Here is an 18,351-nt window from a genome sequence, read left to right as displayed (position 1 = left end):
GCTAGGCTCCAGGTTCAAATTTAAATGCAGAATCACATTTGCTGTATGCTATTCTAAATATAGTATTTTCAGTCTCATTGCCTCTAGGTTCTGGCTTTTTAAGCTAGTACCGGTACTTAAAATTAAATACTTAAAGTTAAGAAGTTTTTAAAAATCACCAGAAAGAAAATTTGTGACAAATATTAAAGTGCCTATATTAGATATGTTTTTCATTTTAAACATTCAAAAACTGACTTTTTGACTTTTATTTATAACTGAGAGACTTTTCGTGGAAGAGGTTTAGGTCGAGGGACCTGTTCCATTCTCTTGCTATTCTCCAAATTGCTTGGTCTAACCAACAAAGGTTTTGGGGGTAACGCTGGTGGATCTGTAGGAATGGGAATGGAAAGGCTGTGAGGTAGTGGGACAGGACGCCTCAGAGTCCGCTCATAAACACTATAAGGCGGAGGAGTCTTGCTCTCTTTTCTTATTGGCTCTTCAGAAATGTTGCAATTAGAAAGAGGAACTGGATGTTCATTGATGTGACTTTCAAAACCAGATGTTTCAGATGTGCTACATCGACTAAGTGAAGAAATGCCACTGCTGTAACTTCCAGACAAGACTGGAGAGTTGGAAATGAGCCCTGACAAATGGTAGTCCATAGAAGATGGTGAAAATGATTGAACAGAACCCTGCATTTAGAAAAGAAAAAATCAGTCTGGAAATAGAAAGAAGGGACTAAGAGGGAAAAGTAGAGGAACATACCTTTACATTAGTTCTGGGTCCCTGTTATTGTCCCTGTTATAACAATACTTATAACATAACAGTTCTGTGGCTTGAACATCAAAAATTAAATGGTGCTCATTCACTGATACTATAAAACCTTGAATTACTGTGGTTTGTATCTACTTTTAAATTACAACCTCCCATCTATATTTGTGTTATTTAGTATATCAGACCACAGAAAGCTAATATAATAGACAAGTTAACTATGCAATATTGCTGGTGCCTTCAAAAAGAAAGAAAGAAAGAAAGAAAGAAAGAAAGAAAGAAAGAAAGAAAGAAAGAAAGAAAGAAAGAAAGAAAGAAAGAAAGAAAGAAAGAAAGAAAGAAAGAAAGAAAGAAAGAAAGAAAGAAAGAATCCCACCACTGGATATACTGTTATGTTACATTATAGTGTAGAGTGAGAGAAATTAAGATTAAGATTCAGCCTATTGTCTTTTATGGACCTTTACATGATCTGTTCATTTATCACAACAGAAATGACTAAAAAGCTTAATTCTTTAATCCCATCACACAGCACAAATTGGGAAGGCATAAATACATTATGTTTTGAAGCTGAAAAGTGAGCCACTTAATGTAAATCATGAGAAATAAACAGTGTAGTTCTGCTTCTAAATGTATTGAAGGCAAAACAGTACCTTCAATGGAGATCTTCCAGCAGAAGAAAGGGAAACTGAGGTTATGTGTCGAGCTGGTGATGCTGTAGAGAAAATCATTTTCACATGAATTAACATAGTTTAGAGTAAGTGAGGGCTGTGATGGCTTGATAGAAATGAACAACCTAGCCAAAATGAAGAAAAATGTGTGTGAGAGAGAAGGGGGGGAAGGAAAAAATGCATATGCATTTTACACTCAGAGAGATTTATAAAATACATATCTTATAATATGTTGATAAAGATCTAGAGTGTAAAATTGCAACAGGATTAAAAACATATAGCTTCCCATTAAACCAGTATAGATAACCAGAAAAAATGTCCTGGACAAAATAAACATGAAGCACTGAATCTGAAAATACTTTATAATAATAGAAATATAATCATAATCATAATCATAATGATGATGATGATGATATTGTTGTTGTTGGAAGGGATCTTGGAGGTCATCTAGTCCAACCCCCTGCTCAGGCAGGAAACCCTATACGATTTCAGACAAATGGCTGTCCAATCTCTTCTTAAAAACTTCCAGTGTTGGAGCATTCACAGCTTCTAGAGGCAGGATGTTGCACTGGTTAATTGTTCTAACTGTCAGGAAGTTTCTCCTTAGTTCTAGGTTGCTTCTCTCCTTGATTGGTTTCCATCCGTTGCTTCTTGTCCTGCCTGCAGACACTTTGGAGAATAGCTTGACTCTCTCTTCTTTGTGGCAGCCCCTGAGATATTGGAACACTGCTATCATGTCCCCCCTCATCCTTCTCTTCATTAAACTAGACATACCTAATTCCAGCAACCATTCCTTATATGTTTTAGCTTCCAGTCCTCTAATCATCTTTGTTGCTCTTCTCTGTACTCTTTCTAGAGTCTCAACATTTTTTTTTACATTGTGGTGACCAAAACTGGATGCAGTATTCCAAGTGTGGCCTTACCAAGGCCTTGTAAAGTGGTATTAATACTTCACATGATCTTGTTTCTATCCCTCTGTTAATGCAGCCTAACACTGTGTTGGCTTTTTTGGCAGCTGCAGCACACTGCTGGCTCATATCTAAGTGATTGTCCCTCTCACAGTTGCTACTATTGAGCAAGGTACCACCTATACTATACCTGTACATTTGGTTTTTCTTGCCTAAATGTAGAACCTTACTAATTTCATCATTGAATGTCATTTTGTTAGATAGCGCCCAGTGTTCAAGTCTGTCCAGATCCTCCTGTATCTTAAACCTATCTTCCTGCCAGCTTGGTGTCATCTGCAAATTTGATGAGTTCCCCATCTCTCCCCTCATCCCCTCATTCCCCATCTCTCCCCTCATCCAAATCATTAATTAAAAAAGTTGAAGAGCCCAGAACAGAGCCCCGGGGCACCCCACTACAGACTTCCCTCCATGTAGATAAACATGAAAATAAACATGAACTGAGAGTATCCAGTAGAGTTAATATCTCTATTGGGGGATCTTAGTTAAGATAAGTTCATTCCATTTACTTCTCCCTCATATAAATCTCAAGTAAGAAATAGTATAAGGTAATAATATGAATTATCAAACTAGGGCCAGATTGGTTTGAATTAACCACATAGTTAAAAAAAGAAACCTGTGGAAACTACTTCAGTACTGTAATATTTTAGAAGGTTGAAAAATAGTAATTAGGGGTATATTTCCATCTTATCATAAAATGTAAAATACATTCTATTTCATAACCACTAAAATGTCTTTCCTGAAAATCAGAAGCTAGTAACAGAACTAAATTTAAAAGTGTTATTGGAAAATTAATCATTATAAGGTCTTTCTTCTCATTTCTCTAAAGAAGCTTGGACCACCAGGCCTATTAATAATTAAATTGCACTGGCTTTGCCACCCAATTGCTGAGATTCACAGCAAAATAATAACATCCCAAAGCACTCCTCTCAATCTTTCCCTCAGTTTACTCTCCATGACAGGCAAAGCCAAAAGTATAGCAAAAGCAATAACATACTTATAATGAATGCCAGATCAACTATTTTCCAAATAAAACTGCACAATCTAGGGATCCCAAATCCTTTCAAAGTTGCTTCCCAGAATTATCACAAAACTACAATTTTTAAATGTGGCAGAAAAGAAAGATACTAAAAATCTGAGAAATAATTAAATTCATTGTACTTAATCACTCCCCTTCATGGATTACTGCCTTGTCGTGGTGAAGGAGCTTGCATAATTCAATGAAGCTATGAGCTATGCCGTGCAGGGCCACCCAAGACGGAAAGGTCATAGCAGAGAGTTCTGACAAAACGTGATCCACTGGAGAAGGAAATGGCAACCCACTCCAGTATCTTTGCTATGAAAACCCTATGGACAGTACCAAAAGGCAAAACAATATGACGCTGGAAGATGAGCCCTCAGGTCGGAAGGCGTCCAATATGCTACTGGGGAAGAGCAGAGGGCTAGTACTAGTAGTGCCAGAAAGAATGAAGCGACTGGGCCAAAGCTGAAAGGATGCTCAGCTGTGGATGTATCTGGTGGTGAAAGGAAAGTCCAATGCTGTAAAGATTTTTTCTCCATAGGAACCTGGAATGTAAGATCCATGAATCAAGGAAAGCTGGACATGGTCAAACAAGAGATGACAAGACTGAACATTGACATCTTAGGTATCAGCGAACTAAAATGGACAGGAATGGGTGAATTTAATTCAGATGACCACCAGGTATACTACTGCGGGCAAGAATCCCTCAGAAGAAATGGAGTAGTCTTCATAGTCAATAAAAGAGTAAGAAAAGCAATACTGGGATACAATCCCCAAAATGACAGACATTGCTTTATCCTAAAAGTGGTACTCTGAGACTGTTCCCCCTCAGACGCTCACTCCGACCTGCTCACATTTAGATCACAGAGTGATAGATAAGGAACCGCCACCTCTCCTGCCGCCGAGTACTGTATTTTTCAGACCATAAGACGCACCTGACCATAAGACGCACCCAGTTTTTAGAGCAGGAAAACAAGAAAAAAATTATTCTGAACCAAATAGTACTGGTATACTAAAACAGGGCTTTTCAACCTTTTCATCCATTGTACCACTTTTAGGACAAGGCAATGTCTGAGTACCACCAGTCGCCCAGCAAGGTGTCAAAAACTTGACACACAAACCCCAAAAAAGGAAAAAAAGTGATAAAGTACAGGTAGTCCTCGACTTACAACAATTCACTTAGTGACTGTTCAAAGTTACGACGGCGCTGTAAAAAGTGACTTATGACCATTGCAGCATCCCCAGGGTCGTGTGATTTACATTCGGATGCTTGGAAATCGATTCATATTTATGATGGTCACATTGTTCCAGGGTCATGTGATCGCCTTTTGCAACCTTCTGACAAGCAAAGTTAGTGGGGAAACCAGATTCACTTAACAACCATGTTACCAATTTAATTTCTCTCTCTCTCTCCCTTTCTCTCCCTCTCCCTCTTTCTCTCCCTATTTTTCTCTTTCCCTCTATTTCTCCCTCTTTCTCTCTCTCCCTCTATTTCCCTCCCTTTTTTTCTCCTTCTCTCTCTCCCTCTCTATTTTTCTCTTTCCCTCTATTTCTCCCTCTTTCTCTCTCTCTATTTCCCTCCCTTTGTTTCTCCTTTTCTCTCTCCCTCTTTGTCTCCCTTTTTCTCTTTCCCTCTATTTCTCCCTCTTTCTCTCTCTATTTCCCTCCCTTCTTTCTCTTTCTCTCTCTCCCTCTATCCCCCTTTCTCTTTCCCTCTATTTCTCCCTCTTTCTCTCTCTCTATTTCCATCCCTTTCTTTCTCCTTCTCTCTCTCCCTCTTTCTCTCCCTCTCTATTTCTCATTCCCTCTATTTCTCCCTCTTTCTCTCTCCCCCTCTATTTTCCTCCCTTTCTTTCTCCTTCTCTCTCTCCCCCTTTTTCTCTTTCCCTCAATTTCTCCCTCTCTCTCTCTATTTCCCTCCCTTTCTTTCTCCTTCTCTCTCTCCCTCTTTCTATCCCCCTTTCTCTTTCCCTCTATTTCTCCCTCTTTCTCTCTCTCCCTCTATTTCTCTCCCTTTCTTTCTCCTTCTCTCTCCCTCTTTCTCTCCCTCCCTATTTCTTTCTCCTTCTCTCTCTCCCTCTCTTTCTCTCCCTCTCTCTCTCTCTTTCTCTCTCTCTCTCTCTCTCTCTCTCAGGGCTTGCGAAAAGCGGGGTGGGTGGCTGCTCCTGGCAAATAGGGCAAGGCCGCTCCTGCTTGAAAGCCAGGGTTTGGCAGCCAGCCTCCCCCTGGTGCCTCCAAACCTCCGCATTTGATGAAGGCAGCAGGTCTCCAAACGGGGTGGCGGAGGTTTGGAGAGCTGTGCAGCTCTCCAAACTTCTGCCTCCCCATTTGGAGACCTGCTGCCTTCGTCTGCGTTTGAGAAAAACACAGACAAAGGCAGCAGCTCTCCACCCCGTTTGGAGAGCTGCTGCCTTCGTCCGTGCATTTGAAAGAAACGCTGCCTTCGTCCGTGTTTCTTTCAAATGCATGGACGAAGGCAGCAGCTCTCCAAATGGGGCGGAGAGCTGCTGCCTTCGTCCGTGTTTCTTTCAAATGCAGATGAAGGCAGCAGCTCTCCAAATGGGGCAGAGAGCTGCTGCCTTCATCTGTGTTTCTTTCAAATGCGCGGAGGAAGGCAGCAGCTCTCCAAATGGGGCGGAGAGCTGCTGCCTTCATCCGTGTTTCTTTCAAATGCAGGGATGAAGGCCGCAGCTCTCCAAACGGGGTGGAGAGCTGCTGCCTTCACCCGTGTTTCTTTCAAACGCGCGGACGAAGGCAGCAGCTCTCCAAACGGACTGCTCCTGCTTGAAAGCCAGGGTTTGGCGGCCGGTGACACGCTTGCGCAGGGCACTCCTGGGGCTGGTGGGCCGAATGGGTACTGGCCTCTCTCCGCGTTAGAGCAGTACCCGCAGAGGCGCCCTGCAGCCCGGCTTTCTCTTCCAGAAAGCAAGCTGAAACGGAGCGAGGGAGATTGCCAGGAACGCGAATCGGCCAATCTCGCGCTCCTGCAATCTCCCTCGCTCGCTTTCAGCTTCCCTTGCTACAAGAGAAAGCAGGCTGAAATGGAGCGAGGGAGATTTCCAGGAACGCAAATCGGCTAATGTCGCGTTCCTGGCAATCTCCCTCGCTCTGTTTCAGCCTGCTTTCTCTTGTAGTAAGGGAAGATGAAACGGAGCGAGGGAGATTGCAGGAGCGCAAGATCGGCATTTCTCAGGACGTGCCGATTCGTGCTCTTAGTAATCTCCCTTGCTTTCCACTTGCGGAAGTTGGGGCTGGCCATACGGATCACCTTCAGACCATAAGACGCACCCTCGTTTTCCCCCCACATTTTTTGGGGGAACGTGCGTCATGGTCCGCAAAATACGGTAAATGCCCCTCCCTCTGACCCGCTCACATTTAGATCACATTCAGCATGCAGCAGGTAGAAAAAGGGCCTACTCACCTTTGCAGTCTTCCCATCTCTTCCTCCATTGCCGCCAAGTGCAGTCAGAAGAAACAGAGGTTTGTGTGCAGTCCCACAAACGGCTTGTGGGCGGTCTCACAGACCAAAGTTTAACCAATCAATTTAAACTTTGCAAAAAAAATTTGGTGAGAAGTTTGAATTGATTGGTTTAACTTTTTTAGTCCCATTGGTTGTTGTTTTTTTGGACTGCACATGGCGGAGGACTGGAAGCCGCAGGAGACGGCTGAAAGAGCCACATGTGGCTCCGGAGCAATGGGTTGCCAACCCATGGCTTAAACTGAAGAAAGTAGGGAAAAGCACTAGACCACCCAAGTATGAATTAAATCATATACCTGTTGAATATACAGTAGAGGTGACAAATAGATTTAAGGAATTAGATCTGACAGAGTGCCTGAAGAACTATGGACAGAGGTTCGCAACACTGTACAACAGGTAGCAACCAAAACCATCCCAAAGGAAAAGAAATGCAAGAAAGCAAAATGGCTGTCTGAGGAAGCTTTGCAAATAGCTGACGAAAGGAGGGAAGTGAAAGGCAAGGGAGAAAAAGAAAGATACCGCCCAATTGAATGCAGAATTCCAGAGAATAGCTAAAAGAGATAAGAATGCCTTCTTAAATGAACAGTGCAAAGAAATAGAAGAAAACAATAGAATAGCGAGGACCAGAGATCTTTTCAAGAAAATTGGAGAGATGAAGGGAACGTTTAATGCAATCATGGGCATGATAAAGGACCAAAATACAAGAATGAGCTTAACATCCCTGATAATCACAATGAGGTGGTCACTGACCTCGAGCCAGACATCCTAGAATGTGAAGTGAAGAGGGCCTTAGAAAAGCTGAGCAACAACAAAGCTAGTGGAGGTGACAGTATTCTAGCTGAGCTATTCAAAATCTTAAAAGACGATGCAGTAAAAGTGCTACGCTCAATTTGCCAGCAAATTTGGAAAATTCAACAGTGGCTACAGGATTGGAAAAGATCAGTTTACATTCCAATTCCAAAGAAAGGCAGTGCCAAAGAATGTTCAAACTATCGGACCATTGCACTCATTTCTCATGCTAGTAAAGTTCTTCTTAAAATCCTACAAGCTAGGCTCCAGCAGTATGTGGATCAAGAACTACCAGAAGTACAGGCAGGATTTCGAAGAAGCAGAGGAACTAGAGATCAAATTGCCAACGTACGCTGGATCATGGAGAAAGCTAGGGAGTTCCAGAAAAACATCTACTTCTGCTTCATTGACTATGCTAAAGTCTTTGATTGTGTGGATCATAACAAACTGTGGCAAGTTCTTAAAGAGATGGGAGTACCAGACCATCTTGTCCACTTCCTGAAGAAGTGGACAAGATCATGGGGAAGCTGAGCTCCACCACGTGTTTGTTGGACCCGTGCCCCTCCTGGCTGACTTATGCAGCCCGGGATGGGACACGAGGCTGGCTCCAGGCAGTGATTACTGCTTCTTTGAGTCAGGGTAGTTTTCCCGCCGCCTTGAAGGAGGCGGTGGTGAGACCCCTCCTCAAGAAGCCTGCCTTGGACCCAGCAATTTTAAACAACTATCGTCCGGTCTCCAACCTTCGCTTTTTGGCGAAGGTTGTTGAGAGCGTGGTGGCGCAGCAGCTCCCTTTGTTCTTGGATGAAGCTGACTACCTAGACCCGTACCAATCGGGTTTCAGGCCCGGGTACAGCACGGAGACGGCATTGGTCGCGCTGGTGAATGATCTCTGGCGGGCTCGGGACAGGGGTTGTTCCTCTGTCCTAGTCCTTTTAGACCTCTCAGCGGCTTTTGATACCATCGACCATGGTATCCTGCTGCAACGTCTCAGGGGGTTAGGAGTGGGAGGCACAGTTCTCCAGTGGTTCTCCTCTTACCTTCTGGGATGTTCGCAGTCGGTGTTGGCAGGGGGGCAGAGATCGACCCTGAGACCTCTCATTTGTGGAGTTCCTCAGGGATCGGTTCTCTCGCCTCTCCTGTTCAACATCTATATGAAGCCGCTGGGTGAGATCATTCGTGGTTTTGGAGTTGGGTATCACCAATATGCTGATGACACCCAGCTTTTTATTTCGACCCCAAACCACCCCAGTGATGCCCTCGACGTGATGTCCCGTTGCCTGGAGGCGGTCCGGGTCTGGATGGGGGGGAACAGGCTTCGACTCAACCCTGACAAGACTGAGTGGCTGTTCGTGCTGGCATCCCGGGAAATTCCGATTATTCCATCATTGGCCATGGGGGGTGAGCTATTACCCCCCGTAGATAGGGCCCGCAACTTGGGGGTCCTTCTAGACTCACAGCTCTCTTTGGAAGAGCATATTGGAGCTGTGACTAGGTGGGCCTTTGCCCAGGTTCACCTGGTGCGCCAGTTGCGGCCCTATCTAGACCGGGATGCTTTGCGCACAGTCACTCATGCGCTCGTGACCTCTCGTCTAGACTACTGTAATGCTCTCTACATGGGGCTGCCCTTGAGGTCCACCCGGAGACTCCAACTGGTGCAGAATGCAGCCGCGTGAGTTGTCTTCGGAGTTTCCCGATACTCCCATGTTACACCTTTGCTCCGCGAGCTGCATTGGCTACCAGTTGCTCTCCGGGTGAGGTTCAAGGTGTTAGTTATGATTTACAAAGCCCTTCATGGCATGGGTCCGGATTACCTATGGCAACACCTGCGACCGGCGTCAACTTCCCTCCGTCCAGTGCGCTCCCACAGAGAGGGCCTCCTCAGGGTGCCACCGATCAAAGAATGCTGATTGGTGACCCCCAGGGGGAGAGCATTCTCTGTGGGTGCGCCAGACCTTTGGAACTGCTTACCGGTTGAGCTCCGGATGGCCCCCGACCTTCGCTCCTTCCGGCGTGATCTCAAAACATTCTTTTTCGAACAAGCTGGCCTGGTCTGACGGGATGGGGTTGGGTTTTTAAAACTAGTTTTAACTTTAATATGTATTGATTTTATGGGCATGATGTTTAATGGCTTTTTAATTTTTGTATTCGATTTTTATTGTGTATTGCCCTGTTCACCGCCCTGAGTCCTTCGGGAGAAGGGCGGTATAGAAATCAAATTATTAAATTAAATTAAATTATTTGTCTCTTGAGAAACCTATATGTGGGCCAAGAAGCAACAGTGAGAACTGGACACAGAACCACTGATTGGTTCAAAATTGGGAAAGGAGTCCGGCAAGGCTGTGTACTGTTGCCCTGCCTATTTAACTTATATGCAGAGCACATCATGAGAAAGGGGACAACAGAGAATGAGGTGGCTGGATGGAGTCACTGAAGCAGTAGGCGTGAGCTTAAATGGACTCCAGAAGATGGTAGAGGACAGGAAGGCCTAGAGGAACATTGTCCATAGGGTTGCGATGGGTCAGATATGACTTCGCAGCTAACAACAACAACTTAATCACTGCTGCGATTGTTTCTATCCCATATTCACTGTTTGATTGCAGATCTCAGCAAGTCCCTTCAGTTTTGTTGACAAGTTTTCCAGAAGTGGCTTGACATTGCTTGCTTCCTAGGGCTAAGAGAGAGTGACTGGACCAAAGTCTCCTAGCTAGCTTTGTGCTTAAGGGAAGACTAAACCTCAGTCTCCCAATTTCTAGCCTGGTTCCTTAACCATTACAACGAACTATCGGGTTGCTCATGGGCATGCAGAACTAAGGACCATTACAGACAAAGCTCCACACCGAAAGCTGTGCCATCTCTTTATTCCAGAATTCAGAAATATAATTTCCCTGGCTTTGTTGTTTCAACATGAAACATTAATTGTCCTCCTCAATATTTGTTCCACTTGCAGCATTTTCTCCAAAATTAATTTTTCCTTTCTATGTTACCTCAATCCTCCTTTCTGGTTTCCTGTTCCTATTCTAAAATCATCTGGTATTCTTCTGGTATGTAATAGGAAGCCAAAATCACATCCAAGCAGGATCCAGGGTTAGTTACAATATGTGTAGAGCTACTGTAGTTGCATTAAAAAAAGAAGACTTATGAAATACAAACATACCAGTGGGACGGGGTGGCACAGAAGGAAATTTGAGCTTTCCACTCTCTGACATGTTTTTGGCTTCTTTTCCACTGTCCAGGCTCCAACTACTGGGAGTGCTATTTACAGCTGTTAAGCCATGACAACATAGATATTAATTGTTAAAACTTTTGAGAATTAACATAAATATCAGAAATATATGCAGCATATTTGAGATCACTTAATATATGTTTGGTATTTGAGATACAATATCAATTGTGGCATTAATGGGGAACATAGAAATTACTACATGAATAAATACTGCTTTACATTTGATTGTTAACAGTCTTTTGTACTTTACAAAAAGATAAGGTAGAATATTAAAATAAATGATGCTTACCTTTCTCAGAGGCAGACAAAATAGGGTCACTTCGAGGCAAAGCACCATCACCATTATGATTGAACACAGTTCTCTAAAAATCCAGAATAGTGTTTTTTATGATAGTTAACTTAATTTGAGTTACAGGTTTAGAAACAATAAAAAAGATTAGCTATTTCAGCAGAAAAGTCTCTTCAAAATAAAAAATACAAGAGAGAGAGTCCCATTAGACATAGGAAATGAAATGCTTTAAGAGGACTAATATTCATTCAACTTCAACTGCAAAAATACAGAGACTTTAAAGATGGGTGTTGATGAAAAAAAAAATCTCCTTTTTCCCTTCCTTCCAGAGGACTGAATCTGGATATATCCTGATTTGCAAGTCATGCAGCCATACATGACTCAAAGTAAAATGATGTTTTTCTAAGTGCTCAACAAAACCTGATGCTTCCTTTGACAGCTTATAGAAAGAGTCACACAGCAGTTAATTAATTTTACTAACTTCTTTTAAAATTGTTTCATAGATATATCTGAAAAACAAATTACCAATTTACAGTGAGGGAAAGAAGTATTTGATCCCCTGCTGATTTTGTACGTTTGCCCACTGACAAAGAAATTTTCAGTCTATAATTTTAATAGTAGGTTTATTTTAACAGTGAGAGACAGAATAACAACAAAAAAATCCAGAAAAATGCATTTCAAACAAGTTATAAATTGATTTGGATTTTAATGAGTGAAATAAATATTTGACCCCTTCACAAAACATGACTTAGTACTTAGTGGCAAAACCCTTGTTGGCAATCACAGAAGTCAGACGTTTCTTGTAGTTGGCTACCAGGTTTGCACACATCTCAGGAGGGATTTTGTCCCGCTCCTCTTTGCAGATCCTCTCCAAGTCATTAAGGTTTCTAGGCTGACATTTGGCAGCTCAAACCTTCAGCTACCTCCACAGATTTTCTATGGGATTAAGGTCTGGAGACAGGCTAGGCCACTCCAGGGCCTTAATGTACTTCTTCTTGAGCCACTCCTTTGTTGCCTTGGCCATATGTTTTGGGTCATTGCCATGCTGGAATACCCACCCATGACCCACCATGTTTGATGGTGGGGATGGGGGTCACAGGCAGCATTCCTGCTCCTCCTAACACGGTGATTTGAATTGATGCCAAAGAGCTCGATTTTGCTCTCATCAGACCACAGCACTTTCACTCAGTTCTCTTCTGAATCATTCAGATGTTCATTGGCAAACTTCAGATGGACCTGTACATGTGCTTTCTTGAGCAGGTGGACCTAGCGGGCACTGCAGGATTTCAGTCCTTCATGGCATAGTGTGTTACCAATTGTTTTCTTGGTGACTATGTGTCACTGTGATTTTAGTTTTTGTCAGTAAGCTCGTTGCAGTCTGTTTCTTTGCAAGTTGAATTGTTATCTTATCATTGTAACCATGGTGAGTGTCACATGTTCAGCCATGTATTTTGTTTGGTTTTATATTTATTACTGTGTGCGCATGTCCAAAACAAAAGTTACTTTCTTTTTCCTTTTCTTTGTGCTCTCTGGTGAGATAGACATGTAGTCATGAGTCTTTCTGTGTTTTTATAATTTTCTTTGTAATTAAAAGGTTAATAGTAGAATATATGCTTTGGGTTTTCTTTCTTTTACCTGTTGTTTATCATGCATCAAATGAACCACGGTTCATCACCCTCTGATAGAGTTTTGTTTGATTTACTCTTCTGACATGGTAGCAGAGTTTGGTTGGTTGTTGTTTTTTATGCTGATAAATCAGTTAGTAAGTTCGGTGACTGAGGAATGCTGTGCTCAATTTACTGAAAATGCCGAGACCAAAGAAAGACAGAAAGGAGTCTGACGAAGAACAGACTTTACTTGCTTCTGCCACGCGTCTTGGAGAAGAAGATTTAAGGTCAGTTACACCATCTTCTGATTTTACAGAAAGATTTCACACATGCTGAATATGAGTGGTTTGGTGCCAGACCAGTGTAGGATGTAATTTATTATTCTCCTTGTACCCCTGAACAAACTCTGCCTGAGAAGGCTGTTCAAAGTTATTTTGATCAAATTGAGGTTTTTGAACAGAGGCTGCAACAGGCAAAAGCATATGCCTCAAGGATTAAGCAGCATGAGAGGGACTCTGCTGTTATTCAAAGCCCAGATTTGGCCATATTGCCTTCTTCTTCCAAGACAAAGCAACTCCCACCAGTGGGTGTTATGTTAGACGAAGGGGAACAGAAAGATCAAATGGCACACAAGGCTACAGTGATGCCTGAATCTAATGTTATAACACCATCTGCTGATGAATCCGTTTTACAAGATAGAAATGAATTACTATATGGAATACAGGAGCAAATACAAAGAATGCAATCTGCGTTTACACAGATGTCTATTCATCAATCATTGCTCCAAGCTGATGGTGCTAGAATTCCTATTAATACTGCTACTGTTCAGGTTCCTGTCCCAGATAGAGCACAGCAACAGTCAGCCCAAGTGCAGTTACCACTGAGTTCTCAAATACAAAGGCCAGTGCCAACTGCAGGCCGACTTAATGTTGTAGCTCAAGCGCCAGTGCCTCCTGCTGGCCAGGGCAGAATTGTGGCTCAAGTTCAGCCACAGCCAGCACCGGTACCAGCGGCAGTCCCAATGCATCTGCCCCAATTTTTGGCACAGGCGCCACCGGTGCCTCCTGCAGGTGAAGTCCGGATTGCACAACCTGCACAGCCAGTACCTCAAATGCATGTTCCTCAACAGGCATCTCCTATTGTACCAATGGCTGGTGATTCAAAATTGAAGAGATCAGGACAAAATTACAGGGCATGGGTCAGTGAAGTTGGACTTTTGCTTCGCAGAGAAGGTACCCATTGCATGGTATTTAAGCCTCCTAACCAGCCATGGACTCCTGATATATGGGACTTGAATAATAAAGCATGCACAACATTATTGATGTCAGTGGACACTGAATTGCAGCTTACGTTTTCACAAGATGCAACTGCTCAACAAATTTGGACTCAATTAGAAGCATGTTATCGGCCTACGTCAATTGAGTCTACATGTTTGCTTTTGTCTGAGTTCCATGGCTCTAGATTAAAACCTGGTGAACATATTGGAGAACACTTAACTAAAATGAAAGGAATTAGAAAAGAACTGGGTGAAAAAGGCTATCCTATTGATGATTTTCAAATGATCAGCATTATCATCAATTCTTTGAATCATGAGTGGAAAGATGCTATTACCAAGATTAATCAAGTGCTCGTTGCTCAACACACAGTGGATCATGTATGCAGAATTTTAACTGAAGAAGAGGCACTTATGCAAGCCGCGCCACATTTGAGAGGACCACCTGCATCAAGAGCTCCAGAGAGGCATCCCTTCCATGAAAGTGCCTACGTTCCAAGGATGCCAAGATGTTACATCTGCAATCATGTGGGACATGCCACCCGGGATTGTCCCCAACAATTTCCAGCGCCTGCCATGTACCAGCCCAGAGGAACAGATTCCAGAGGAGGCAGAGGTAGAGGTGGACGACAAGGTCATGGTCGTAGTCCCAGGTGTGATCCGCAAGCTCCACTTGCCACATTGGCTTTAACCAATGATCCACAACTTCAACCAGAGTATGACAGACGACTTCTTTGGACTTTGGACAGTGGAGCAGCATTACATGTTACCTATAGAAAAGAGCTTTATACAGAGATGCACGAGCCTGAACCTGAACTTCGTGAGCTTTACTCTTTTTCAAATCATTCTGTTCAGGTCATGGGAAAAGGAACTGTTTATATTGAAGAGCTTGATGCATTTATTCCTGATGTTTATTATATACCACCAGCTAAGAGTAATTTGCTTAGTCAGAGTCACTTGTCTAGGGTATCAAAATTCCAGGTTCATCATCTTGAAAAAGCAAGTTATGTAGTTAAAGACGGAGATATTGTTGCTGAAACCATGTTGATTGGTGGTGTTTATTACTTAAAGCCAAAGTCTAAGCTGCAAGAGCAGGCAAGTATACAAGATCCAAAAAGGGAAACCGCAGGCCCAGTGAAAGACGTCCCAGAGAGAGATCCTGTTACTATTTCCAAGGCTCCTAAAGCTAACAGGAAGACAAATAAAACACAGGTTGCTCACGGCAAGCCTGAGGTTCCTAATAAACATGCTAATGTTGAGAATTCACTAACAGGTAAACCTTTGCATTACAGGTGTATTCATAAGTGGCATAGAAGATTGGGTCATGCCAGTTTCCATGTTCTGAAGAAGATGCCAGAGTTCGCAAGAGGTTTGGATCTAAAGGGGTGTAAGGTGTTCTTGGATTGTGCTGTCTGCAAAAAATCGAAATCCAAAGCAGCAGCAATTCCAAAGTGTGCTACACGCCTGTCAACACGCATTTTTGATTTGGTACACACTGATATAGTGGGTCCTTTTACACCAACAATTGGTGGTAAGATATTTCTTGACAATTGTTGATAATTACTCTAGATGTGGATATGTATTTCCTATGAAAGAAAAATATGAGACCTTTCAGATCTTTAAAGACTTTGCCGCTTTTTTTATTGAAAAGTTTTACAATACAGTTTTGAATACAAAAACCCCCTCCTCCCCTCCCCCCTCCCCAACCCCCCTCCCCCTCCCCTCTCCCCAACCCCCCCTCCCCTCCCCTCCCCCCTCCCCGACTTCCCAGAGCTGAATACAGGGTATAATAATACAAACAAGCATAATCTAAAATATGCTAACAACAATAATAAAACATTAAATTCTATCACACTAACTCTCCATAGTCAAAATATTAATAAAATAACTACTAACTAATTATACGTCATAAAAATCCGCTACTTATTCAAATGCTAAATGATACTTTTTAGTCCCATATTTATTCTGAATATATTCAATCCATCTTCTCCATTCCACAATGTATCTCTGTTGCGACTGATCTTTCAAATATGCTGAAATCTTTGCCATTTCCGCCAAGTTAGAAACTTTCAAAGTCCACTCTTCTATAGTTGGCAGTTCTTACTTCTTTCAATATTGTGCTACTAAAAGTCTCGCTGCCGTAATTAAATGCAACATCAACTTTGTATCTATAACAGTAGTATCTGTAATAATACCCAATAAAAACAATTGCGGAGAAAACTTTATCCTTTTCTTAAATATCTTTTACATATTCCACCAAATTTTAATCCAAAAAGCTTTAACCTTTTTACAAGTCCACCATATATGAAAATATGTTGCATCCTCACAACCACACCTCCAACATTTGGGCTGGCAGTTCGGATACATACTTGCTAATTTTTTAGGATCTAAGTGCCACCTATAAAACATTTTATAAAAATTCTCTCTTAAATTTTGGGCCTGTGTAAATTTTACATTTCTAACCCAAATCTTTTCCCAAGTGTCCATTGTTATAACTTCTTGAAAATTCTGGGCCCACTTTATCATACAATCTTTAACAAGTTCCATTTCTGAATCAATTTCTATCAATGCATTATATCAAGTTCCCTTCGTCCAGTGCGCTCCCACAGGGAGGGTCTTCTCAGGGTGCCACCGGTAAGAGATTGCCGACGGGTAACACCCAGGGATAGGGCCTTCTCAGTGGGGGCGCCTGCCCTTTGGAACCAGCTGCCAGTGGAGCTGAGGACTGCCCCCGATCTCCGTTCATTCCACCGGGGCCTGAAGACCTGGCTCTTCGAGCTCTCTGGCCCAGGCTGAGGATTAATCTTATTTTAACTGGGGTTTTATTTAGACAGGGACACATATAATTTCTTTTAAAATTTGTTTTTAACTTTTGTATTTTGGTTTTTTAATCACCCTGTAAACCGCCCTGAGTCCTTCGGGAAAGGGCGGTATATAAATGTAATAAAATAAATAAATAAATAAATAAATAAATAAATAAATAAATAAATAAATAAATAGATAAATAAATAAATAAATATCCTTTTTATATGTGCTTGACCTTGATCTCTAATTTGTTTTACCAAATTTTCATCAATCATCGAGAAACCAACTTTCTGGTCCTCTTTCCATCTTGCCTGTAATTGCCCATACTGGAACCAAGTTTGTACAATCTTTTCCTCTTTTAAAATATTATATGGCTTTAATTGCCATACATTCCTTTCTAAACTTAAGATTTCCTTATATGTAGTCTCATCATGTTTAAATCCCACATTTATATTTTCTATTGCATGTTTAGGTATTGCCCAAATTGGTATCTTGTAATTTAACTTATGTCTATACTTTTTCCAAACTCGCAACAGAGCATACCTTAAAATATGTATCTTAAACACATTATCCACCTTCTTATCATACAATAAATATGCATGCCAACCAAATAACAAATCATGACCCTCAAGATTTAATAATCTCCCTTGTGTTAAATTAAACCAGTCACTTATCGATGACAGAGCAGCAGCCTCATAATATAATTTAAAATTAGGCATTTTAAGACCGCCTCTTTCACGCGTACTGTATCTTGCATTATCTTAAATTTAACTCGTGGCTTTTTCCTTGCCCAAACAAATTTATTAATTCCTTTTTGCCATTCCTCCAGATTTAAATCCTTTTTAAGTATAGGTATCATTTGAAATAAAAATAAACATTTTGGCAAAACATTCATTTTCACTGCTGCAATTCTTCCCAATAAAGATAAATGTAATTTTTTCCAACTATCTAATTCTTTTTGTATTTTTCCCCATAACATTTCATAATTATTTTTATATAACTTCACATTTGAGGCTGACAGATATATCCCCAAATATTTAATCTTTTTAACTATTTCAAATCCCGTTAGCTCTTCTAAAACAGCCTTTTGTAATACAGTCATATTCTTAGACAATATTTTGGTTTTTTGTATGTTTATCTTAAATCCAGAAACTTTCCCATATAACATTATTATCTCCATCAATTCTACAACTGAATAATCGGGCTGAGTTACTGTAATAACCAGGTCATCCGCAAACGCCCTCAGTCTATAATCCTGATCTCTTATTTGGATTCCCCTGATTTTATTCGAATCTCGTATTTAAGACTTTGCCGCTTTTGTATATACCCAACACGAAGTCAGCATCGCTATGATGAATATTCCTTTAGCTCAAAGAAGGAAAGGGGGTCCTGCAGCAAAAAGAATCAGATTTATGGGTATTGATGATAATTCAAAATGGAGCAAATACATCGACTCTTCTCATGTAATAGTGATTTCACAATC

The 18,351-nt window shown here is 41.7% G+C and overlaps 1 protein-coding gene across 1 annotated transcript in view; it reads right to left on the bottom strand.

Moving 5' to 3' along the window:
* Positions 1–330: 330 nt before the first annotated feature.
* LOC308669745 (dedicator of cytokinesis protein 4-like) overlaps positions 331–18,351 on the bottom strand; it is a gene marked incomplete at its 3' end in the record, with an annotated part of 66,989 nt that continues 48,968 nt past the window's right edge. The window contains exons 12-15 of the mRNA XM_081330620.1: positions 11,184–11,256; positions 10,826–10,933; positions 1,401–1,462; positions 331–390 (exon numbers count right to left, since the gene is read on the bottom strand). Of these exons, the coding sequence (XP_081186746.1) occupies positions 331–390; positions 1,401–1,462; positions 10,826–10,933; positions 11,184–11,256 (303 nt within the window). The remainder of the gene's footprint in view (positions 391–1,400; positions 1,463–10,825; positions 10,934–11,183; positions 11,257–18,351) is intronic.

The sequence above is a fragment of the Vipera berus genome, assembly GCF_964194415.1.
Source record: "Vipera berus genome assembly, chromosome: 6".
NCBI lineage: Eukaryota > Metazoa > Chordata > Lepidosauria > Squamata > Viperidae > Vipera > Vipera berus.
This window is presented reverse-complemented; position numbering and strand designations above follow the sequence as displayed.